The 26,520-nt window shown below is 41.0% G+C and overlaps 1 protein-coding gene and 1 long non-coding RNA gene across 18 annotated transcripts in view; one reads left to right on the forward strand and one right to left on the reverse strand.

Moving 5' to 3' along the window:
- The window catches only part of mocs1 (molybdenum cofactor synthesis 1), a 269,565-nt gene that overhangs the window by 207,577 nt on the left and 35,468 nt on the right, over nucleotides 1–26,520 (reverse strand). For all 17 annotated transcript variants that reach the window (XR_012335344.1, XR_010544482.2, XR_012335342.1 and 14 more), the window contains exon 2: nucleotides 3,642–3,780. Coding sequence is in view for 11 of the 17 variants with exons in the window: in XM_073812498.1 (XP_073668599.1) it covers nucleotides 3,642–3,780 (139 nt within the window). In the remaining 6 variants the exon portion in view is untranslated. The remainder of the gene's footprint in view (nucleotides 1–3,641; nucleotides 3,781–26,520) is intronic.
- LOC141280971 (uncharacterized) lies at nucleotides 6,046–15,015 on the forward strand. Its single transcript, XR_012335350.1, has 4 exons — nucleotides 6,046–11,347; nucleotides 11,438–11,503; nucleotides 11,626–11,685; nucleotides 12,544–15,015. It is a non-coding gene; the product is annotated as an uncharacterized lncRNA (long non-coding RNA).

Below are 26,520 nucleotides of genomic sequence, written 5' to 3' on the forward strand. Positions count from 1 at the left end.
TTAAGGAGTTTATGGAGTGGTTCTAACTCAATTTTTATTTGTTGAATTTAATTAATGATATTGCTTGTAATCTGTTGCCACACTTTTATTGAGTAGATATGGCATAATATTTTTTTTTGTATAGTGCTAGATCTTTGTCTAGTATACGCAATATTTTTGTTTAAATTTTAATAATTTTTTTAATCGCAAATTGCAGTTTGTCTTTTTGAATATGTTAATATTAAGGAGTTTATAGAGTAAATCTAAATCAATTTTGATTTGTTGAATGTAATTAATGATATTGCTTGTAATCTGTTGCCACAATTTTATTGAGTAGATGGGGCATATTATTTTTTACAGTGTAGTTTATATTAATGTAAAACATATGAAAGGCACACATCTCTTTCTCTCATAACCCTCTTCTTTAATCCTTTCACTCACTTTATGATGGATTCTGTCTTTTCACTTCTTTTTAGCTCTTTGCCATCCATTTCTGTGTTTGTTTCTTTCTTTCATGACTTCATCTACTCCTCTGCCTTCCACAACATATTTTTCTGTTTTATTTGTACCTTCCACTCCCATAATATTTGATTTTTCTATTATTTTTGGGTAAAAAAATAGATATCAGCCTTTCTTTTCATAGTATACTGGAAAATGCAGCATTAAGTTGTCTTTCAAGCTTTCTAAACATACACAACACTGAATAGTTTTGTCTCCTTAATGAAGACAAACAAAAACATTAGACTATATCATAAGCAATTTCATACGAACTTATGGAATATTTTGATTGCTGCACACTAGCTAACAAGACATGATGGGCTAACTCTAGAAAGAACTGCTTAAAAGATATTTACTGCTTACACAAACCTGCAGTTTAGGGTTGTTGCAGTGACAGAATTTTCCCACCGGTTAATCAGTGTGTGACAAACCCGGTTATACCGGTTTCACCGGGTGGGAGGGGCTTATAAATGCACAGAAGTGCGCATTTTACTTTCACTTTTGAATTAGATGCAACTGTTGTTTAAATCCAGCGCTTGCGTACGCTGCGTTAAATCGCGTATGAATTTGCGTGCAAATGTGAGTGCAACAGCTGGTTTAAGTGCTTGAGTCAATGTGCGCTGGTACTTCTGACAGAAACCCGCCAGTCCCAAGCAGAGCAACCGGCTATTCCTCCATAAAGCGCTGCTTGAATGATGGGTTTATTATTCTTCTTAATGAAAAACACAACAACAAAACGATCTCGCCTATATTAAACATCATATATGTATCTTATAACAAAAACGAGTAAGCACGCGTCTTCTGCCATCGTCTGCTCGCCGCAGTCTGACAGGAATAAATGAAATCTGACACCCGCAGCCGCTGCTCTGTGATGACGCGCGTTCAGCTCCGCTGGATCCAGCCAGCAGACACATTCAGTTTTAAGTGTTTTTAAATTATTTAATTACAAGAAAATATCAAAACGCCGGTGAAAGACGGTGTCGCGGTGGGCAAGTGATCTAACCGGTGAGAGGCTGAAGCACCGGTAATCACCGTTTCACCGACTATCGCAACAAGCCTACTGCAGTTCAGTTGTTATAACTAACAAGCAACTACCTCAGGTAATATTAAACAAACAATAGTTTAATTTTTGTCTTTTTATCCTGATGCAACATTTATCTGTAAAATATGACCGTATTCAGTACTCTGGTTTGCTGATGTGATGCTCAACTTAATCACTTAAAGGACAAGTTCGGTATTTTAGACTTAAAGCCCTGTTTTCAGATTGTTTATGGTCAAATAGAATGGTTTTGACTGAAATTTCGACATTTTCGGCTGCCCTGAGAATTTTCGCGTGTTTGTGTTTCAGCTCAGACCTCTACAATGGGTTTAATGGTGCACTGGAACAATCCTTCCTAAAATGCATTAAACTTTCGTTTACAAAGACGTGAAACTCACCGAGTGGTCAGGGGTGTTCACTGGTATGCTCACACAAAAATCGCCCCAAAAGACGCATTCGAACAGGTTTTATCGTAGTTTTTACCAACTCCATGGACTGTATTAGACGTCCTGTGAGGTACGGTATTACTCCGCGCCGGGAACTTTGTTTCTATTCTTGCAATTGGCAAAGGCGGATTAGCGCCACCACCTGGGCTGGAGTGTTTATTATTCAAGCTCTAAGCGGAAGAATGTACGGGTGTGAGGCGTTTGGGGAAATAGGTCCACAAGTTAACAACGAATGCTAAAACAGCTGTTGGAAAGCATCTTTTGCAGCGATTTTTGTGTGAGCATATCAGTGAACACCCCTGACCACTCGGTGAGTTTCACGTCTTTGTAAACGAAAGTTTAATGCATTTTAGGAAGGATTGTTCCAGTGCACCATTAAACCCATTGTAGAGGTCTGAGCTGAAACACAAACACGCGAAAATTCTCAGGGCAGCCGAAAATGTCGAAATTTCAGTCAAAACCATTCTATTTGACCATAAACAATCTGAAAACAGGGCTTTAAGTCTAAAATACCGAACTTGTCCTTTAAAGACACTAAAGAGAAACCAAACATTTTTTGGCAGCTTGTGACGATGTGAGGTGCTTCATTAGATCAGAATTACTTGCTACAGATGTGAAGAGACTCTTTTTTCATGGGCATAAGTTGCACTGCATGTGTATGGGCTGCATGTGAGTGCCTTGGATGGGGCGATGCATGCTTTCACGGCAGTTTTCAAAAGTCTCCAACCACGCCAGAAAAGATCGCTAGATTTGTCCTAGTCGCTAAAGGGTTTAAAAGTTTCTTAATCTAGCGACAAAGTCACCAAGTTGGCAAGACTGCACAGACTTTTTTTTTACACTGTTGAGACTTTCTGCTCAGATTGACTGTGCGTGCTTGTCTATGACTGGTTATGAACTCTGCTGCCTCTGGTTGGCTAACAATGGAAATTAAGCCAATCATCATCAGCTATTTGGTTGTCCCACCCCCTCTAAGACACACCAACCAATCATCATCAGATATGTGTCTCCCACTCCCAAACATTGCCTTTCTGGCTAAAAGAGCCTAATCGGGTATATATTATATATATTGGGATACCAGCACTGGGGTGGCATATTGGGTGGCAATGCTTTTTTTAGGGTGGCAACTGCCACCCCTTGCCACCCCGGTAGATCCGCCCCTGAGTTAGTCAGTCACAAAGGTGGATTTTTTTGACAGTTCCATGCAATGTTCTTTTAAATAATCCTCTAAATAATCCACTAGCGCCCCTGTTTGTCTAAAATGTGGGGTTTCTTTGACCTACAGTCCCCAAATGGGTCAGTAACAACAATACATAGCCCACTGATATTTACACACTTGATGCACTTGCCCACCGTGCATCGTTTTCTCGGAGGCACTGTATAGCAATAAAAAATGTGCAAGGGCCCGCCATCGCTACTTGCAGCTATTTTTATTTTAAAATGTATTTACTGAACATTTGTAACCTGTGAACACATCCTTAGTAGTGATAAAATACTTTAAAAGTGTATGGCGTCTTATAGCTTATTGCTTTATTTAACAACAACATGAATTACACAATATTTTTTTTTCAATTTACAGTTTCATTGATAGCCACATATGGTACACACACAGTGTCAATTTACAGGAACCGGGGAATTAACTTGTTTCTATAAAGAATATGTTATTATGATGAGAGACTTACAGCGAAAATTACACTTCTCAGTCAGGGAAATACGAAGGTAATTATGTCTTCGTCCGAAGGAGTCAGTAAGGAATGCTGAAAAAGGCAGGGCATCCTTAAGGTCCTGCCTATGACCACCAGGTACTGTAAGCTCTCTGACCTGCAAAAAAAAAGTGTGCTGTGATGTTTGGAACTATACAGACAAATTAATACCATTTAAAAAAATAATAGATACTTTTTCAGAGCCTGTCAGTTTAACGATCCAATAAAGTTACTTGCAGTTTTCTCTTCCAGAATAAGGATGGGCAATAAAATGATATCAGATTAAATTGTAACAAAATTTCTGTTAATAATGATAAGGTCTGGACATTTTACTACATATGGACAAGTCATATAGCCTATCACACAACAAATATACTCGACAACGATCAGTCTGTCTGAAGATTTACTTGTACGTCGAAGTGCACTTGAGCACGCACCAATTTTTTTCAGCGCAACATTTGAAAAAAAAAATGTAATTCGTAATATTAATATAACCTTTGAATAATAATTACTAGTAACTATTTATTATCCATTATAATCATTAGGGGTGTAATGATACTCCGAACCGAACTGAAAAATGGCAAAGCACAAAAAAGCCTATAAAAATTTGGCTATAAAAACTAATAAGAGCTGTATTATAACATGGTGTTTTAAAGAACCTAAACCTTAATTAAACATTCAAAATGTATGGTAAAGTGTGTAGAAAAAAAAGTTTATATTTTAGTTTAATTTCAATTCAGTTGTATTTATATAATGCTTTTAACAATTGTGCATCATACCAAAACAGCTTTGCATGTAATAGAATAAAAAAGAACCTACAAAAGGAAAGAACAACAGAGCATGGCAGTTTTAAATATAGTTCGGGATGGAGTATTTGAAGTTACATGGAGTTGTTTCTTATTAAATAATATGAACAAAGTTTAGGATAGAGTTCATGGAGGTATTCATTTTGGTTAGTAGTAAGTTGTGTTAAAATGCAATATAATGTGACAGATCAAAGAGTAAAACACGACGCAATGGCATCACATATATGCTAATCGGAGTGTGACGTCATCACCGCCACAGACTCACAAAATCCTGTGGGAAACACTGTGATCATATGATTAATTAAAATTGTGGATGTTTCTATTTACGTGATCCTAAAGCAACAAAGACAAACTTTTAAGAAGTGGTGTCCAGGGGCCTCATTTACTAAAAGTCTACGTACGCATAAAAGCCAAAAATAGCGTACGCAAAAAAATATTCAGATTTATAAAACCATGCGTACGCACACCAGCAATCAATATTCCTTTTATAAATCACAGATCACCCAAAAAAGTGCGTATATGTGAATTTGCCTCACATCCCACCCTATACAAGCCCATTTTTAACCAAAAATAGTAGGGGTGTAACGATACACCAATTGCACGGTTCGGATCGGTTTACAGTTTTGGCGCCACGGTTCGGTCCGATTCGGTTCGGTTTGTTGTGGATGTAGGGTTCCTGTCATTTTACCAGCAATGCTAAGGAGCAATAGATTAACTTAACTTAATAACAACAACAAAAATAACTTGACATTTTCTTTATTAACTTTGGCAAACAAACTTAAAATCAATTAAACTTTAACTTTAGTAATGCAGGACTGTAATTAGCTGTTTATCAGGTGATGAATATCATCCCTTAGCTAAAATGCTGAAAATGTTACTGTTGAAGTCAACTAATGCATGAAATAAATGTACTATGAATCTGTAAATCTGAGAATAATGTGGGTTTATTATCAGTAATTAACTAATCAAGGTAATCATCACACACACGCACGCAGGCGCACACACACACACCAGAGGTTGCGTTAGACTTTCACTTTTAAAAATTCTGCCATCACTTATTATTCGTCATTTCATGCTTTAATTATAAAAATTGTTTTTGTTTACATGTTCATTTTTAATCATGGACTTACAAAAAAGGCATTCAAGATAAAATGTGTTTAATTATTTGTGAAGAAGAGAACAGATAAACAGACACCATGCATCACTTTACATGTTTAACATCATGAAACAGATGAATTAATGTTTTTTTTTTCTCACAGTGACAGCGGAGGCGATTAAACACACGAACTTGTGCTGAACAGGCAAAAATAAACAAATCAAATCTCTGTTGCGATTAAAATAGCAACAAACGTGTAAACCCCGTGTTTTTACCTCAGACAGACGACGTCTTGTTACATTTTTACTTTTGTTCTGGAGAATGATCTCGCGCTCTTCTATTTCACTTCGGTTAACCCGATCTGACACGCAAGCACACACACACGCGAACGCAAGCACACGCACACAGTTACGACAGATTGTGTGTGATTTGTCTACGACACGAATTCCATTCCTGTACTCCACTGGAAACCCAAAATGTTCCCACACAGAGACTTAAATGTGTCCAGGGGATCTGCAATCTCAGGCGGAGCAGCCATCCTGTGACCTGCGCTCACTCCCAAGTCACGTGACATGACATGACATGACATGCACTTGGAAAACAGTAACTTTGGAATATACTATTTAGAACAGCATTTAAAAAGCTCTTATTAGTCGTTACTAATACAATTTAATCAAATATATGCAAATATTTTTTTTAATAAATAGTTTAGTTAGTAAGAGATAAGTGACATAACCTCAACAGTGGGCAGCAGGAGGCGTGAGAGTACCGCGACACGGCAGGTTCGCGATTCGTATCGTGGGTGGTGTATCGCGATCGTTCGGTTCGTAATATCGTTACACCCCTAAAAAATAGTTAATGCAAATCACCTCCTGAATGCTGATCCTCATATTAATGAGACTGGCATCCAATTGTTAGTTCGTAAGCTAAATGCGCCCAGCCAATAAACGCAAGCCATTGCCGTAATCCTCAAGCATTGAAAGGACGCAACATTACACACGGGAGTCACCACAGCATTTATATATTTTTACAGCAATTATATACTGTAACACTTTGCCAAAATCACAGCATAAATTAGAGGTATCATTAAAATAAAATAGATATGTGTTTTCTGCTCCTTTTGTGCACGCATCTGATATATGTGGACTGTTCTCCAGCAGCACAAGCATTCTCCACCGCTATATAAAAAGCAGACATATAAAAAATTAATCATTTAAAGGCGCTCTAAGCGAATTGACGCGTTTTAGACCATAAAACATTTTTTGTTACATACAGCAAACATCTCCTCACTATCCGCTTGCTGCCTGTCCGCTGATCAAACTGTAAAAAAACGCGATCTCTGTAGACAGCCCAGGCTTCACAAACGGCAATATCAACATAGTGGCCAACCCTAGCACCATAAAACAAAACAAAGGGTTCCAGCCAATAAACGACAAAAAGGATTTAGGGGTGGGGGTTGGGCGCGTTCATGAAAGCACGAAAGGGAGGGGGAGGAGTTAGCTACGCTCTGTCTGTTTGAAAACAATTCAAACGTCAACAAAAACTAACGTCTCGCAGATTCACTTAGAACGCCTTTAAATTTAAAAACATAAATAGTAATTTCCTTTTACCTATCAGACTTCAATTAACTTGTACGCGTGAGAGTAAATATTTATTTTAATGAAATTTCCACACTTTGACATTTGATGATAAAATGCACATTCAGGCATGAAAACGGGTCAGGGGTGTAAAAGGTGAGAAGGGCGATGTTTTAGCATTCGTTGTTAACTTGTGGACCTATTTTTCCAAACGCCTCACACCCGTACATTCTTCCGCTTAGAGCTTGAATAATAGACACTCCAGCCCAGGTGGTGGCGCTAATCCGCCTTTGCCAATTGCAAGAATAGAAACAAAGTTCCCGGCGCGGAGTAATACCGTACCTCACAGCACAACTAATACAAGTCAATGGAGTTGGTAAAAACTACGATAAAACCTGTTGGAATGCGTCTTTTGGAGCGATTTTTGTGTGAGCATACTAGTGAACACCCCTGACCACTCGGTGAGTTTCACGTCTTTGTAAACGAAAGTTTAATGCATTTTAGGAAGGATTGTTCCAGTGCACCATTAAACCCATTGTAGAGGTCTGAGCTGGAACACAAACACGCGAAAATTCTCAGGGCAGCCGAAAATGTCGAAATTTCAGTCAAAACCATTCTATTTCACCATAAACAATCTGAAAACAGGGCTTTAAGTCTAAAATACCGAACTTGTCCTTTAAACAAATCTAATGTCTGGGATACATGTTTGGATTACGGCGAAGGGCGCGTCTTCAAACAACGCGCGCATACCCCCCCTCCTCCCCCAAAATGTTTTCTCATCGAATCTACATGATTCACGTGGGTCACCTTTTTTGGCTTCAAAACCGCGAATTTTGCCGAAAGGTGAGGAGTAGTTGTAGCGGGCCAACATTCGTCAAACTTTTATGACCCCCTCCCCCACCCCCTGACAGGTCGTGTTCTGACAGCTCGTGTTTGACAGGGGGCGGGACAATCAATCAAACGGTGTACAAGCTGTCTACTTTAGACAGCGCGTGTGTGATCGTTTACGACATGTCATTTAGTGGGTTGTTTTTTCCTGTGTGTGTTTTATGTCAAGCGTATGCTGTCATGTTTAATGACACGTCGTGTTCTGACAGATCGTGTGTAACAGCTCGTGTTTTGACATTTGCCGCCGGCGTCTCTCTCACCTATCCCCCCTCCTTTGCTCGACCCGTGTGTGTCTCAACACTGCCTGTCTCACAGGGGTGTGTGTTGTAAACGAGTAAAGATTTCTAAAACTCAATGTTGGTAAAATAATTCACCATTACGGTGACAAAAAAGTAAAATGTTTATTTTAGATTTAGACAAATCATGAACAAGGCTATGATTAAAACTTTTGTTTGTAACATCACAAGTTATTTAATCAAATATTCCGTATACGGGTATAGTTTAAGCAATGACCTAAGCCATTACTACAATCTTTAGACGACAGTCTAAACTAAATAAAATTTTTAAACGGTTCAGGAGTTCCGTGAATCTTTTCATGACCTGCTCTATAGTTTCACGCATATTAAAGATCCGGCGGTGCCTGACAAAGAGCCGTGTGAGTGTTCATATATGCCGTTTTAAAATAATCTTAATAAATGTAATTCTGTCCACTATGGCAAAATAGGGGTTTATTTTAGACTTAGGGGATTCTTTAATTCAATTCAATTCAAGTCAATTTTATTTATATAGCGCTTTTCACAAAAGTCAATTGTTTCAAAGCAGCTTTACATAAATAGAAGCAGTGAAAAGCACAGAAAAGGACAGATAGCACAACAAAATACATGATAGCATGAGCAGTTAAATTTGCTGCGGCTATGACTCAATATTATAATTGCACGTATTACTAAAGCAACGTATAGAAGAGGAAGCCAGGTAAAGCCCAAAAAGGCTGCCTCCCCGGGGTGAAAAACCCCCTAGGAGAAAAAAAACCCCGGGCTTTTATCCGAGGAAAAATAAGTCCTAGGAGGGAAAAACCCTTGGGAGAACGGAAATGGAGATTTAGCGGAGATTAAGCGGTTCTGCCGGTGATCGTTTGTCAGGTATCAGCTGGGCATAACGTTGAAGGACAGCCAGTAGATCAGAGGTGTGCCGACTTTCACATCTACCGGGACTGGGTCTGTTTGTCTCGTCCTCGGGTCGAGGACGAGACAGGAAGAGAAAAACAAAATCGTATTAGCGTAGCGGCCGTTCATATGTATTGAAGTGTCACACAGTGATGTGGTTTAACTCAGCTTAGTTCCAGACAGACTAAATATTGCGGCATAATTATGTTATCCACAGTTGAGGATTTAGCAAATTGGGGGCCCAATGCGAGGGTATATATGGTAAATAAGGGTCACCTTCCGATCTTTAAGAGAAAATGAAACCTGACGACCCGTTTGACTAAGGCCTAAAGCCCCACTGTCGTCGTTAATGCAGGTTCAGTGGCAAACGGGTCTATATTGTATACCATTTACAGGACCAGGAGAAAACGCCAAAAACATTGCAACCCGACCACACGTGTTAACCCGTTTGACTAAGGCCGGAAGCCCCACTGTCGTCGTTAATGCAGGTTCAGTGCAGGTTTAACCAAGTCTCTGATTAAGACATGCACCGATGGTGACAGAGAACTTATATCTGACGTTAATAAACTTTTAAATGTTTTTAAGACGTGTTCAGCCCATCTTAGGGGTTTATTTTTAATTAAATGATTCTTAAAACCATGTGTGAAAATGTATTTATTATACAACGAGTCTTATATTGTCTGCTCTGACAAAAATAAGGTATTATTTTAGATTTTAGGTGAATTGACTGCGTGTATGACAAATATAGTATGATATATACGATTGTTTTGTCAAGAGCCTTTTTTAAAGTCACACAAGAATAAAATATTTTAGTTGTAACTGGTTAAACTTAAATCTGCTATTATCTATTTAACTATAAGCTATATTTTTCTGGTCAGACACAAAGCTTCTGATGCTGATCTTATGACAGTGTGTGTGATGATGATGATGATGATGATGATGATGATGATGATGGCTGTTCACAGCAGGTGGCGGGTTGTAAACTAGTGTCTTTTTAAAACTGTAGTGGTAAAAATGTAATAGGGGCACACTGACAAAGTAAAAGGTATATTTTAGATTTAGGGACTTCTTCAACCAAGGCTCTGATTAAACATGTGAATGTGTGCACCAGTGTGATCTGATGCGTACTTATATCTGCGGGGTTTTTAAAAACAAACTTTTTTAAAGCTTAAAACATTCCACCCTATCTTGTGGTTTGTATACAATATGAATACTAAAATCGAACGCGTGTATGTGTATTTATGTTTATATATATGATTATATATGTTGTGGTGAAAACAATGTGTTTATCTGTCTGGACCCTAATGGTACAAATAATTCATGATAGTCGTCTCACTGATACAATGGAAGTTTGGTTTCATTACATTGAAACTAGTTAGAACACAGCAGAGACATGCATTGAGGTTAAGTACCCACATGTTTTTTTATATGCGTCTCTAAAACAATATAATCAACCATGCGTATTTTATGCGGTCTTTTAAGGTTTGTTTGTAACATCATAAGTTCCTTTACAGACAATCAAGAATCAATTATGCATACAAACTGTTATCAGTTGACACAAAACAGATCTCTCGTCTTTAACAGCTTCGTATAAAGTAAGGCCCCACTCAGAATGTATTTTAACACCCCTGAAAACTTGTAATTGGAACTTGCAGCGAGAAAGGCTACGTTAAAAAGTCTAGAAAAGAAATGGAATCATACCTTACTGGTGAGTGTGTTTAAAAGTTTGTATTGTTTTTTCAAATATGTTGTGTGTTACAAAAAAAACGGATCGGATAACATATCAGGGGTTATTGTTATAGGAGCCCTGAACGACCCCGACTACGCTAATGTTGCAGCTGAAATTTATGATGTAAATATGTCGTCAGGTATGTTTTAACGTTTTCTACATATAATTTTAAATGATCTACTTACATAAATAAATAAATAATTAAATCTATAACACTCTAATTCCTTCAGGATTGGGGACCCCATCGGTTAATGATGAAAACTGTAAGTTGATTATCTGAGAGTGTGCGTGTGTGTGTGTGTGTGTGTGTGTGTGTGTGTGTGTGTGTGTGCACGTGTTGGTTACCAACTATTTTCACAGTGCATAACAACATTAGATCATCTGATCGTGATGTGGTGTGGGGAGTTGCAGGTCTCCACACACTCGGTGCGTATTTGTGTTTTACTTTTTTTTTTGTACCAACATTTTGGTCTGTTTTCAATAATAATTAAAAAAAAAATTCTGTCGTCATTGTAGCGAATTTGTCTAACCTCCTGGATAGCATACCCAATACATCAGGGTTTCTCAGAACTAACGAGAACGGTAAGGCGTTTGTGCGTGTGTGTGTGTGTGTGTGTGTGTGTGTGTGTGTGTGTGTGTGTGTGTGTGCACGTGCGTATAAATGATGCCACGGTGCTTACGATCCAAAGGTCTATCTTTCACAGGGATCTGTGCTCCGACTACTCGACACAACGATGGTAGATCTGGGATACGCAAACCGCTCTGTACGTAAAGGTGTTTTTACTGACGAGTTACAATAAAGTTTATTATTTATAAGCTAAACAATTGGTCTCTGGAATTGCAGCGGATTTGTCTATCCTCACTGTTAACCCAGAAATTGTCTTTACTCAAACAATCAAGGAAAAATCATTAATATTTTCTGTTTTGAAGCCAAAGCTTAAATTGATTTGTTGATTTAACTGTTAACCTTACAAAATCTATTAAACTAAAACATTCAAGTAAAATGAACTTAAACTTATTAGTTCATGTTGTGAGGAATACCCATAATCATTTGCGCTTGAATATTTTGATTATTTTCTGCTTTTTCACAAATTAAAAACTGATAAGAACTTTCTCTATTCAAATATTTGTTAATAAAATGTCATATAGGTTCAAGCTCTTATATTATTGATGTTGTTTTGTTGTAAATTATAATTTTGTGAAGTCACCGTTCAGGTGATCAGTGTTTCCGTACATGAACCCTGTTCAAAACATTTTATTGTATTTCTCTTCACTGTACTTACAATGTATGTTAAAACACATTTTTGTGTGTTTCTGTGGAGAATCATGTTTATTCAATGATTGACTTAAAATCAGTCATTAATTTTTGTTATAATACCATTTATAACATCAAAAGTAATACAAAGTGATAAAAACTAAAGTTATATGCAACAGGTTTCCTCACACATTTCTAGTAATGTCATCTAAACTGGGTTAAGAGTGCAGGAATATTGGAAGAAATTAAAACATTAAGTACATTAAACTTAAAATTAATTGTTATTTCAACCAGGCAAAATCAACTTTTTTAGGGCATTAAGTTTCCATAAATGTTTTAAGTTCAATCAACCTGTATGGGCTTACAGTGCTGGTGGATAATATACCCCACACAATACGGGGTGGCCATGGGTCATGCAAAAGGCAGAGATCCAATCAGGCTGCGGATCACCTACCAAGGGGACAGCATCCAACTTTACGAAATGCTGATGCAAAGAGACAACGAACGGCTCAGAGTGCGTCCCCCGGTATGTATCTAGAAATGGTCTTTAAACAGTTTGTTTTATTTTAAAGGGATTTCTAATAACACATTCATCTGTTTACAGTTTTGAATGCCAGTGTCATCGCGATCGATAATGTTGCACCTTTGGAGTCTGACGCTAGAACATCTGGTCAATGTGTTTATACAGCATTAGAGATGTTTTAAACAAAAAGTTTTTATTTTGTTATTTTTAATAACAGAGTTTATCTGATTGCAGGGTCGAGCACACATGACATAGTAGAGAGCTTTGTAGATTGGGATGAGGATCTGATTAACGCATGGGACGCTTGCGATTTTGAACTACCTACACCGTCGCAATCACCATCAGTGTCCATGAATGTTCAAGAAACACCTGTGGCTTCCGAACAGACCCCAGAGTTAGGGGTGATACACATAAATCAAGAAGACAACAATTCTGAGGATACAGAATTGTCCCCATATGTTTTGACCCAGAACCTCGATGTTCAAAGAACCGTGGATTCCGAACAGACCATCGCTGTGGTACAACTAAATCGAGAAGAGGTTGATTCTGAGGATACAGAATTGTCCCCATCTGTTTTGACCCAGAACCTCGATGTCCAAAGAACCGTGGATTCCGAACAGGACCCGGAGCCATTGCCTGGTAATCAACAGGCCTATAGAAACGAATTGCGGCTGATGAACAGGTCACGGGCAGCACAGGAAATGAAGTGACTCTAGAAGAGCTCAAAGACTTTTTGCATTATGTCTGGTACGATTATGTACAGTTTAAGCAGTTTGTAGTCGACGGTTTTTCAAACCAGGATACAGAGCGAAGAAAACTGTTTGAGTTAATTACCGAAATTATCACTCTGTTAAAAAAACCGACTTTGTAAGTGACAAATCTGTTTTCTGACGTTTTAAACTTATACCGTTGAGTGTTCTTAATACCAGATACAACGGGAAAATTTTCAACGTTTATATAATCCGGTTTATACATGTTTTTTGATACCTTGTTGGTGTTTCTTATACTCAATATTATTATTATTGTTTTTACTGATTTTTTATTATCTGAAGGTATTGCTTGTTATTTGTGATATAATGTTTGAAAACATTAATAAAAACCCCACAAATATCTTCTTAAGATGATTACGCATTGTTTAATTATTGTGGATGGCTGTTCCAAACCATTCTCTGATATATCAAGAATATTTCCAAAGTAACGAATGTTAAGATATTCATGACCAGGGTCTATCCACAGATTGCACCACAATGTTTTAAGTGTTGGTTGTGTGCATGCTATGCCTTCACAAAACATCCATTTACATTCAAAACCTATGGATTCAACGCCTTAAAGTCATCAATTTTATTTCGTTCACATCAACCGCACCAAAATTTTTAGAATGTGCAAACTGTTTTACTTCGTTTTAAACATGTTTGTGCGGTTTCGGTCTAGATTTTTATAGAAAACTTCAGAACATGACACCGTTTTAACATTTACAAAATGATGAAGCATTTTACTTTTAAGTGCCTCCCATGATCATGTGTTGGTGTGACAATTACTTTTGATTGTTTGGAAATTATATGAATGCAGAGAAACAACGCAAAAGTTTTGAACTTTAACATAATTTTATATGGGTCCTGATTTTTTAAAACAGTAAGCTGTAATGTTTCTTACACACAGATCTAATCACATCACAAGTCTGAATGTTTAATAACATAAAAACCTGTATGTAAAGGTTTGTTGGCGTATTTTAGACACAAGCTGTTTATTTTAATCTTTAAACAAATGTGTATGACAAAAGTTGTTCTGCCTGAACTGACACTAAGGATCGATGCCGAAATGTTAAATCTAAGTATTTGCAAAACAACCTTCACCATCATATAGATGCTTTCAATCTAATGGTACCGGTTTTAAATGTGACCAAACTATTTCAAACATTACCAAGTTGTAGATGGTTGTGACTCAATTTACAAGGTTTTAACACACACTACTGTTTGTCACGGTGTGTTTCATCGCATTGCTGTTGCATGCAACAGACTCTCAAGTTTTATGTTAAAAGGATTACTAAATAAAAACCTAAGCATTCTGTAATATACTCTGTTGCTAAGGTACTGTATTTGGTTGCTAGGGAAAAAATGGCATCCACTAGTGATTACCCTCCGAGTCACGAGTCTACCGGTCCAACCCCCGTGTCTCTACGATTTTCTGATGCCGAGATATAAGGCTTTGTTTACTCTGTTGCTAGGGTAATGTATTTGGTTGCTAGGGAGAAAATTGGCATCCACTAGTGATTACACTCCGAGTCACGAGTCTAACGGTCCAACCCCCTTGTCTTTACGATGTTCTGATGCCGAGATATAAGGCTTTGTTTACTCTGTTGCTAGGGTAATGTATTTGGTTGCTAGGGAGAAAATTGGCATCCACTACTGATTACACTCCGAGTCACGAGTCTAACGGTCCAACCCCCTTGTCTTTACGATGTTCTGATGCCGAGATATAAGGCTTTGTTTACTCTGTTGCTAGGGTAATGTATTTGGTTGCTAGGGAGAATATTGGCATCCACTAGTGATTACACTCCGAGTCACGAGTCAAACGGTCCAAACCCTGTGTCTCTACGATGTTCTGATGCGGAGATATACAGCTTTGTTTACTCTGTTGCTAGGGTACTGTATTTGGTTGCTAGGGAAAAAAATGGCATCCACTAGTGATTACCCTCTGAGTCATGAGTCAAACGGTCCAACCCCCGTGTCTCTACGATGTTCTGATGCGGAGATATAAGGCTTTGTTTACTCTGTTGCTAGGGTACTGTATTTGGTTGCTAGGGAAAAAAATGGCATCCACTAGTGATTACCCTCCGAGTCACGAGTCAAACGGTCCAAACCACGTGTCTCTACGATGTTCTGATGCGGAGATATAAGGCTTTGTTTACTCTGTTGCTAGGGTACTGTATTTGGTTGCTAGGGAAAAAAATGGCATCCACTAGTGATTACCCTCCGAGTCACGAGTCAAGCGGTCCAACCCCCGTGTCTCTATGATGTTCTGAAGCGGAGATATAAGGCTTTGTTTACTCTGTTGCTAGGGTACTGTATTTGGTTGCTAGGGAAAAAAAATTGCATCCACTAGTGATTACCCTCCGAGTCATGAGTCAAACGGTCCAACCCCCGTGTCTCTACGATGTTCTGATGCGGAGATATAAGGCTTTGTTTACTCTGTTGCTAGGGTACTGTATTTGGTTGCTAAGGAAAAAAATGGCATTCACTAGTGATTACCCTCCGAGTCACGAGTCAAGCGGTCCAAACCCTGTGTCTCTACGATGTTCTGATGCGGAGATATACAGCTTTGTTTACTCAGTTGCTAGGGTACTGTATTTGGTTGCTAGGGAAAAAATGGCATCCACTAGTGATTACCCTCTGAGTCATGAGTCAAACGGTCCAACCCCCGTGTCTCTACGATGTTCTGATGCGGAGATATAAGGCTTTGTTTACTCTGTTGCTAGGGTACTGTATTTGGTTGCTAGGGAAAAAAATGGCATCCACTAGTGATTACCCTCCGAGTCACGAGTCAAACGGTCCAAACCACGTGTCTCTACGATGTTCTGATGCGGAGATATAAGGCTTTGTTTACTCTGTTTCTAGGGTACTGTATTTGGTTGCTAGGGAAAAAAATGGCATCCACTAGTGATTACCCTCCGAGTCACGAGTCAAACGGTCCAACCCCCGTGTCTCTACGATGTTCTGAAGCGGAGATATAAGGCTTTGTTTACTCTGTTGCTAGGGTACTGTATTTGGTTGCTAGGGAAAAAAAATTGCATCCACTAGTGATTACCCTCCGAGTCATGAGTCAAACGGTCCAACCCCCGTGTCTCTACGATGTTCTGATGCGGAGATATAAGGCTTTGTTTACTCTGTTGCTAGGGTACTGTATTTGGTTGCTAAGGAAAAAAATGGCATTCACTAGTGATTACCCTCCGAGTCACGAGTCAAACGGTCCAAACCCCATGTCTCTACGATGTTCTGATGCGGAGATATAAGGCTTTGTTTACTCTGTTGCTAGGGTACTGTATTTGGTTGCTAGGGAAAAAAATGGCATCCACTAGTGATTACCCTCCGAGTCATGAGTCAAACGGTCCAACCCCCATGTCTCTACGATGTTCTGATGTGGAGATATAAGGCTTTGTTTACTCTGTTGCTAGGGTACTGTATTTGGTTGCTAGGGGCGTGGCTTGGGAGTGGCCAATGATGTGCCCAGTGATTACACTCCGAGTCACAAGTAAAACGGTCCAACCCCCGTGTCTCTACGATGTTCTGATGCGGAGATATAAGGCTTTGTTTACTCTGTTGCTAGGGTACTGTATTTGGTTGCTAGGGGCGTGGCCTGGGAGTGGCCAATGATGTGCCCAGTGATTACACTCCGAGTCACAAGTAAAACGGTCCAACCCCCGTGTCTCTACGATGTTCTCATGTCGAGATATAACTGTTTGAATGTTATGTTGCTAGGGTGCTCAAAAGTGGTTGCTAGGGGCGTGGCTTAGTAAGTTTTTAAGGATCCAAAGATACTGATTGGATGCCTGAGTAAAATGAGCCCACCCCCATGTCTCTATGACACTGTGGTGCAAAGATATCCATCAGGGAATTTTATAATGGCAGTCTATGGGATAGGTTGCTAGGGTGCCCAAAATGGTTGCTAGGGTAACCTTACACCCCATTGTGGGGTACGTCCTGACAGAGTCTAGCACCCTCTTCAAATTTAGTAACCCACATGTTTCTACGAAATCCTCGCTCGTACCTATTACCCGTCAAAGTTTTTGCAATGTTAAGTCTATGGGATTTTCCCCCATTGACTTTTCATTAGGGCACTTTTGGGTGCCTCTTACACCCCAGGGGTACAACTTACACCCCAATGTGATGTATGTTCTTACAGAGCCTACCACCCTCTCCAAAAGTTGTAACCCACATGTTTCTACAAAATCCTCAAGCAGAGCTATGACTCGTCAAATTTGGGCGCAATGTTAAGTCAATGGGATTTTTCGGGTGGTTTTTCGCCCCCCTTTCGGAAATCCTGCACCCGATCACTTATAAAAGTCATAGCACCCCTCTCCTCAATAAGCCGGTCGATTTGAGACCTCTTTCATGGGTCTAGGGCAAAGCGTGCGGGACGAGTTAGGTGCCGAAAAAACGTGCAGATGTAAGAATAAAATATAATAATAATAACTAGATAGGTACATTTCCTGAAGAAAATGTGAAGTGGTGCTTGCCGTGGCAAATTTCGGGGGACAATATATGATTATACTCCAAGCCAAAAGTAAAACAATTCAACCCACATGTCTCTACGATATTCTGATGCGAAGATATAAGGCTTTGTTTATTCGGTTGCTAGGGTACTGTATTTGGTTGCTAGGGAGAAAATTGGCATACACTAGTGATTACCCTCCGAGTCACGAGTCAAACGATCCAACCCCCGTGTCTCTATGATGTTCTGATGCGGAGATATAAGGCTTTGTTTACTCTGTTGCTAGGGTACTGTATTTGGTTGCTAGGGAAAAAAATGGCATCCACTAGTGATTACCCTCCGAGTCACGACTCAAACGGTCCAAACCCCGTGTCTCTACGATGTTCTGATGCAGAGATATAAGGCTTTGTTTACTCTGTTGCTAGGGAACTGTATTTGGTTGCTAGGGAAAAAAATGGCATCCACTAGTGATTACCCTCCGAGTCACGAGTCAAACGGTCCAACCCCCGTGTCTCTACGATGTTCTGATGCGGAGATATAAGGCTTTGTTTATTCTGTTGCTAGGGTACTGTATTTGGTTGCTAGGGAAAAAAATTGCATCCACTAGTGATTACCCTCCGAGTCATGAGTCAAACGGTCCAACCCCCATGTCTCTACGATGTTCTGATGTGGAGATATAAGGCTTTGTTTACTCTGTTGCTAGGGTACTGTATTTGGTTGCTAGGGGCGTGGCTTGGGAGTGGCCAATGATGTGCCCAGTGATTACACTCCGAGTCACAAGTAAAACGGTCCAACCCCCGTGTCTCTACGATGTTCTGATGCGGAGATATAAGGCTTTGTTTACTCTGTTGCTAGGGTACTGTATTTGGTTGCTAGGGGCGTGGCTTGGGAGTGGCCAATTATGTGCCCAGTGATTACACTCCGAGTCACAAGTAAAACGGTCCAACCCCCGTGTCTCTATGATGTTCTGATGCGGAGATATAAGGCTTTGTTTACTCTGTTGCTAGGGTACTGTATTTGGTTGCTAAGGAAAAAAATGGCATTCACTAGTGATTACCCTCCGAGTCACGAGTCAAACGGTCCAAACCCCATGTCTCTACGATGTTCTGATGCGGAGATATAAGGCTTTGTTTACTCTGTTGCTAGGGTACTGTATTTGGTTGCTAGGGAAAAAAATGGCATCCACTAGTGATTACCCTCCGAGTCATGAGTCAAACGGTCCAACCCCCATGTCTCTACGATGTTCTGATGTGGAGATATAAGGCTTTGTTTACTCTGTTGCTAGGGTACTGTATTTGGTTGCTAGGGGCGTGGCTTGGGAGTGGCCAATGATGTGCCCAGTGATTACACTCCGAGTCACAAGTAAAACGGTCCAACCCCCGTGTCTCTACGATGTTCTGATGCGGAGATATAAGGCTTTGTTTACTCTGTTGCTAGGGTACTGTATTTGGTTGCTAGGGGCGTGGCCTGGGAGTGGCCAATGATGTGCCCAGTGATTACACTCCGAGTCACAAGTAAAACGGTCCAACCCCCGTGTCTCTACGATGTTCTCATGTCGAGATATAACTGTTTGAATGTTATGTTGCTAGGGTGCTCAAAAGTGGTTGCTAGGGGCGTGGCTTAGTAAGTTTTTAAGGATCCAAAGATACTGATTGGATGCCTGAGTAAAATGAGCCCACCCCCATGTCTCTATGACACTGTGGTTCAAAGATATCCATCAGGGAATTTTATAATGGCAGTCTATGGGATAGGTTGCTAGGGTGCCCAAAATGGTTGCTAGGGTAACCTTACACCCCATTGTGGGGTACGTCCTGACAGAGTCTAGCACCCTCTTCAAATTTAGTAACCCACATGTTTCTACGAAATCCTCGCTCGTACCTATTACCCGTCAAAGTTTTTGCAATGTTAAGTCTATGGGATTTTCCCCCATTGACTTTTCATTAGGGCACTTTTGGGTGCCTCTTACACCCCAGGGGTACAACTTACACCCCAATGTGATGTATGTTCTTACAGAGCCTACCACCCTCTCCAAAAGTTGTAACCCACATGTTTCTACAAAATCCTCAAGCAGAGCTATGACTCGTCAAATTTGGGCGCAATGTTAAGTCAATGGGATTTTTCGGGTGGTTTTTCGCCCCCCTTTCGGAAATCCTGCACCCGATCACTTATAAAAGTCATAGCACCCCTCTCCTCAATAAGCCGGTCGATTTGAGACCTCTTTCATGGGTCTAGGGCAAAGCGTGCGGGACGAGTTAGGTGCCGAAAAAACGTGCAGATGTAAGAATAAAATATAATAATAATAACTAGATAGGTACATTTCCTGAAGAAAATGTGAAGTGGTGCTTGCCGTGGCAAATTTCGGGGGACAATATATGATTATACTCCAAGCCAAAAGTAAAACAATTCAACCCACATGTCTCTACGATATTCTGATGCGAAGATATAAGGCTTTGTTTATTCGGTTGCTAGGGTACTGTATTTGGTTGCTAGGGAGAAAATTGGCATACACTAGTGATTACCCTCCGAGTCACGAGTCAAACGATCCAACCCCCGTGTCTCTACGATGTTCTGATGCGGAGATATAAGGCTTTGTTTACTCTGTTGCTAGGGTACTGTATTTGGTTGCTAGGGAAAAAAATGGCATCCACTAGTGATTACCCTCCGAGTCACGACTCAAACGGTCCAAACCCCGTGTCTCTACGATGTTCTGATGCAGAGATATAAGGCTTTGTTTACTCTGTTGCTAGGGAACTGTATTTGGTTGCTAGGGAAAAAAATGGCATCCACTAGTGATTACCCTCCGAGTCACGAGTCAAACGGTCCAACCCCCGTGTCTCTACGATGTTCTGATGCGGAGATATAAGGCTTTGTTTATTCTGTTGCTAGGGTACTGTATTTGGTTGCTAGGGAAAAAAATTGCATCCACTAGTGATTACCCTCCGAGTCATGAGTCAAACGGTCCAACCCCCATGTCTCTACGATGTTCTGATGTGGAGATATAAGGCTTTGTTTACTCTGTTGCTAGGGTACTGTATTTGGTTGCTAGGGGCGTGGCTTGGGAGTGGCCAATGATGTGCCCAGTGATTACACTCCGAGTCACAAGTAAAACGGTCCAACCCCCGTGTCTCTACGATGTTCTGATGCGGAGATATAAGGCTTTGTTTACTCTGTTGCTAGGGTACTGTATTTGGTTGCTAGGGGCGTGGCTTGGGAGTGGCCAATTATGTGCCCAGTGATTACACTCCGAGTCACAAGTAAAACGGTCCAACCCCCGTGTCTCTATGATGTTCTGATGCGGAGATATAAGGCTTTGTTTACTCTGTTGCTAGGGTACTGTATTTGGTTGCTATGGGCGTGGCTTGGGAGTGGCCAATGATGTGCCCAGTGATTACACTCCGAGTCACAAGTAAAACGGTCCAAACCCCGTGTCTCTACGATGTTCTGATGCGGAGATATAAGGCTTTGTTTACTCTGTTGCTAGGGTACTGTATTTGGTTGCTAGGGGCGTGGCTTGGGAGTGGCCAATTATGTGCCCAGTGATTACTCTCCGAGTCACAAGTAAAACGGTCCAACCCCCGTGTCTCTACGATGTTCTGATGCGGAGATATAAGGCTTTGTTTACTCTGTTGCTAGGGTACTGTATTTGGTTGCTAGGGGCGTGGCTTAGGAGTGGCCAATGATGTCCCCAGTGATTACACTCCGAGTCACAAGTAAAACGGTCCAAACCCCGTGTCTCTACGATGTTCTGATGCGGAGATATAAGGCTTTGTTTATTCGGTTGCTAGGGTGCTCAAATTTGGTTGCTAGGGGCGTGGCTTGGGAGTGGCCAATGATGTGCCCAATTGTTACACGCCTAGTCACAAGTAAAACGGTCCAACCCCCGTGTCTCTACGATGTTCTGATGCCGAGATATAACTGTTTGTATTTTATGTTGCTAGGGTGCTCAAAAGTGGTTGCTAGGGGCGTGGCTTATTAAGTCTGTAAGGATCCTGAGAGACTGATTGGATGCCTGAGTAAAATGAGCCCACCCCCATGTCTCTATGACACTGTGGTGCAAAGATATCCATCCGGGCATTTTATAATGGCAGTCTATGGTATAGGTTGCTAGGGTGCCCAAAATGGTTGCTATGGTAACCTTACACCACATTGTGGGGGACGTCCTGACAGAGTCTAGCACCCTCTTCAAATGTAGTAACCCACATGTTTCTATGAAATCCTGGCTCGGACCTATGACCCGTCAAAATTTTTGCAATGGTAAGTCTATGGGATTTTGCCCCATTGACTTTTCATTGGGGCACTTTTGGGCACCTCTTACACCCCAGGGGTACAACTTACACCCCATTGTGATCCATGTTCTTACAGAGCCTACCACCCTCTTCAAATGTTATAACCCACATGTTTCTACAAAATCCTCGAGCGGAGCTATGACTCGTCAAAGTTGGGCGCAATGTTAAGTCAATGGGATTTTTTGGGTGGTTTTTCGCCCCCCTTTCGGAAATCCTGCACCCGATCGCTTATAAAAGTCATAGCAGACTTCTCCTCAATAAGCCGGTCGATTTGAGTCCTAATTTATGGGTCTACGACAAAGCGTGCGGGACGAGTTACGCGCCGAAAAAGTGTCCAGAAAAAGAAGAATAATAATAATAACTAGATAGGTACATTTCCTGAAGAAAATGTGAAGTGGTGCTTGCCGTGGCAAAATTCTCGGGACAATATATGATTATACTCCAACCCAAAAGTAAAACGTTCCAACCCACTATCCACTAGTGATTACACTCAGAGTCACGAGTTAAACGGTCCAACCCCCGTGTCTCTACGATGTTCTGATGCGGAGATATAAGGCTTTGTTTACACTGTTGCTAGGGTACCGTATTTGGTTGCTAGGGAAAAAATTGGCATCCACTGGTGATTACACTCTAAGTCACAAGTCAAACGGTCCAACCCCCGTGTCTCTACGATGTTCTGATGCGGAGATATAAGGGTTTGTTTACACTGTTGCTAGGGTACTGTATTTGGTTGCTAGGGAAAAAATTGGCATCCACTAGTGATTACATGCCGAGTCACGAGTAAAACGGTCCAACCCCCGTGTCTCTACGATGTTCTGATGCAGAGATATAAGGCTTTGTTTACACTGTTGCTAGGGTACTGTATTTGGTTGCTAGGGAAAAAAATTGGCATCCACTAGTGATTACATGCCGAGTCACGAGTAAAACGGTCCAACCCCCGTGTCTCTACGATGTTCTGATGCTGAGTTATAAGGCTTTGTTTACACTGTTGCTAGGGTACTGCATTTGGTTGCTAGGGAAAAAATTGGCATCCACTAGTGATTACATGCCGAGTCACGGGTAAAACGGTCCAACCCCCGTGTCTCTACGATGTTCTGATGCGGAGATATAAGGCTTTGTTTACACTGTTGCTAGGGTACTGTATTTGGTTGCTAGGGAAAAAATTGGTATCCACTGGTGATTACACTCTAAGTCACAAGTCAAACGGTCCAACCCCCGTGTCTCTACGATGTTCTGATGCGGAGATATAAGGGTTTGTTTACACTGTTGCTAGGGTACTGTATTTGGTTGCTAGGGAAAAAATTGGCATCCACTAGTGATTACATGCCGAGTCACGAGTAAAACGGTCCAACCCCCGTGTCTCTACGATGTTCTGATGCTGAGTTATAAGGCTTTGTTTACACTGTTGCTAGGGTACTGTATTTGGTTGCTAGGGAAAAAATTGGCATCCACTAGTGATTACATGCCGATTCACGGGTAAAACGGTCCAACCCCCGTGTCTCTACGATGTTCTGATGCGGAGATATAAGGCTTTGTTTACACTGTTGCTAGGGTACTGTATTTGGTTGCTAGGGAAAAAATTGGCATCCACTAGTGATTACACTCTGATTCACGAGTCAAACGGTCCAACCCCCGTGTCTCTACGATGTTCTGATGCGGAGATATAAGGCTTTGTTTACTCTGTTGCTAGGGTACTGTATTTGGTTGCTAGGGAAAAAAATGGCATCCCATAATGATTACACTCTGAGTCACGAGTCAAACGGTCCAACCCCCGTGTCTCTACGATGTTCTGATGCGGAGATATAAGGCTTTGTTTACTCTGTTGCTAGGGTACTGTATTTGGTTGCTAGGGAAAAAATTGGCATCCCATAATGATTACACTCTGAGTCACGAGTCAAACGGTCCAACCCCCGTGTCTCTACGATGTTCTGATGCGGAGATATAAGGTTTTGTTTACTCTGTTGCTAGGGTACTGTATTTGGTTGCTAGGGAAAAAAATGGCATCCCATAATGATTACACTCTGAGTCACGAGTCAAACGGTCCAACCCCCGTGTCTCTACGATGTTCTGATGCGGAGATATAAGGCTTTGTTTACTCTGTTGCTAGGGTACTGTATTTGGTTGCTAGGGAAAAAATTGGCATCCCATAATGATTACACTCTGAGTCACGAGTCAAACGGTCCAACCTCCGTGTCTCTACGATGTTCTGATGCGGAGATATAAGGTTTTGTTTACTCTGTTGCTAGGGTACTGTATTTGGTTGCTAGGGAAAAAATTGGCATCCCATAATGATTACACTCCGAGTCACGAGTCAAACGGTCCAACCCCCGTGTCTCTACGATGTTCTGATGCGGAGATATAAGGCTTTGTTTACTCTGTTGCTAGGGTACTGTATTTGGTTGCTAGGGAAAAAATTGGCATCCCATAATGATTACACTCTGAGTCACTAGTCAAACGGTCCAACCCCCGTGTCTCTACGATGTTCTGGTGCGGAGATATAAGGCTTTGTTTACTCTGTTGCTAAGGTACTGTATTTGGTTGCTAGGGAAAAAAATGGCATCCCATAATGATTACACTCTGAGTCATGAGTAAAACGGTCCAACCCCCGTGTCTCTACGATGTTCTGGTGCGGAGATATAAGGCTTTGTTTACTCTGTTGCTAGGGTACTGTATTTGGTTGCTAGGGAAAAAATTGGCATCCCATAATGATTACACTCCGAGTCACAAGTCAAAAGGTCCAACCCCCGTGTCTCTACGATGTTCTGGTGCGGAGATATAAGGCTTTGTTTACTCTGTTGCTAGGGTACTGTATTTGGTTGCTAGGGAAAAAATTGGCATCCCATAATGATTACACTCCGAGTCACAAGTCAAAAGGTCCAACCCCCGTGTCTCTACGATGTTCTGGTGCGGAGATATAAGGCTTTGTTTACTCTGTTGCTAGGGTACTGTATTTGGTTGCTAGGGAAAAAATTGGCATCCCATAATGATTACACTCTGAGTCATGAGTAAAACGGTCCAACCCCCGTGTCTCTACGACATTGTAAAGCGAAGATATCCCATCTGGAACTTTTTTATTCCCTTATATGGGCATGTTTCCTGCCCCATTATAAGTCAATGGGCATTTTCGGGTGCCTCTTACACCCCAGGGGTACAGCTTACACCCCTATGTGATGTATGTTCTTACAGAGTCTATCGCCCTCTTCAAATGTTGTAACCTACATGTTTCTACAAAATCCTCAAGCGGAGCTATGACCCGTCAAAGTTCGGCCCAATGTTAAGTCAATGGGATTTTTCGGGTGGTTTTTCGACCCCCTTTCGAAAATCCTTCACCCGATCGCTTATAAAAGTCATAGCACACCTCTCCTTAATAATCCGGTCGATTTGAGCCCTCTTTCATGGGACTGTGGCAAACCGTGCGGGACGAGTTACGCGCCGAAAAAGTGTGCAGACATAAGAATAATAAGATATAATAAGTATGAGCAATAATAATAGTGATGCTTTGCATAAATGCAAGCACCACTAACTAGATAGGTACATTTCCTGAAGAAAATGTGAAGTGGTGCTTGCCGTGGCAAAATTCCCGGGACAATATATGATTATACTCCAACCCAAAAGTAAAATGGTCCAACCCCCGTGTCTCTACGATGTTCTGATGCGGAAATATAAGGCTTTGTTTACTCTGTTGCTAGGGTACTGTATTTGGTTGCTAGGGAAAAAATTGGCATCCCATAATGATTACACTCGGAGTCACGAGTCAAACGGTCCAACCCCCGTGTCTCTACGATGTTCTGATGCGGAGATATAAGGCTTTGTTTACTCTGTTGCTAGGGTACTGTATTTGGTTGCTAGGGAAAAAATTGGCATCCCATAATGATTACACTCTGAGTCACTAGTCAAACGGTCCAGCCCCCGTGTCTCTACGATGTTCTGGTGCGGAGATATAAGGCTTTGTTTACTCTGTTGCTAGGGTACTGTATTTGGTTGCTAGGGAAAAAATTGGCATCCCATAATGATTAAACTCGGAGTCACGAGTCAAACGGTCCAACCCCTGTGTCTCTACGATGTTCTGATGCGGAGATATAACTGTTTGAATTTTATGTTGCTAGGGTGCTCAAAAGTGGTTGCTAGGGGCGTGGCTTAATACCTATGTAAGGATCCTGAGAGACTGATTGGATGCCTGAGTAAAATGAGCCCACTCCCATTTCTCTATGACACTGTGGTGCAAAGATATCCATCTGGGCATTTTATAATGGCAGTCTATGGGAGATGTTGCTAGGGTGCCCAAAATTGTTGCTAGGGGCGTGGCTTAATAGCTCTGGGATGATCC

This window comes from Paramisgurnus dabryanus, chromosome 17, assembly GCF_030506205.2.
Source record: "Paramisgurnus dabryanus chromosome 17, PD_genome_1.1, whole genome shotgun sequence".
Lineage (NCBI taxonomy): Eukaryota > Metazoa > Chordata > Actinopteri > Cypriniformes > Cobitidae > Paramisgurnus > Paramisgurnus dabryanus.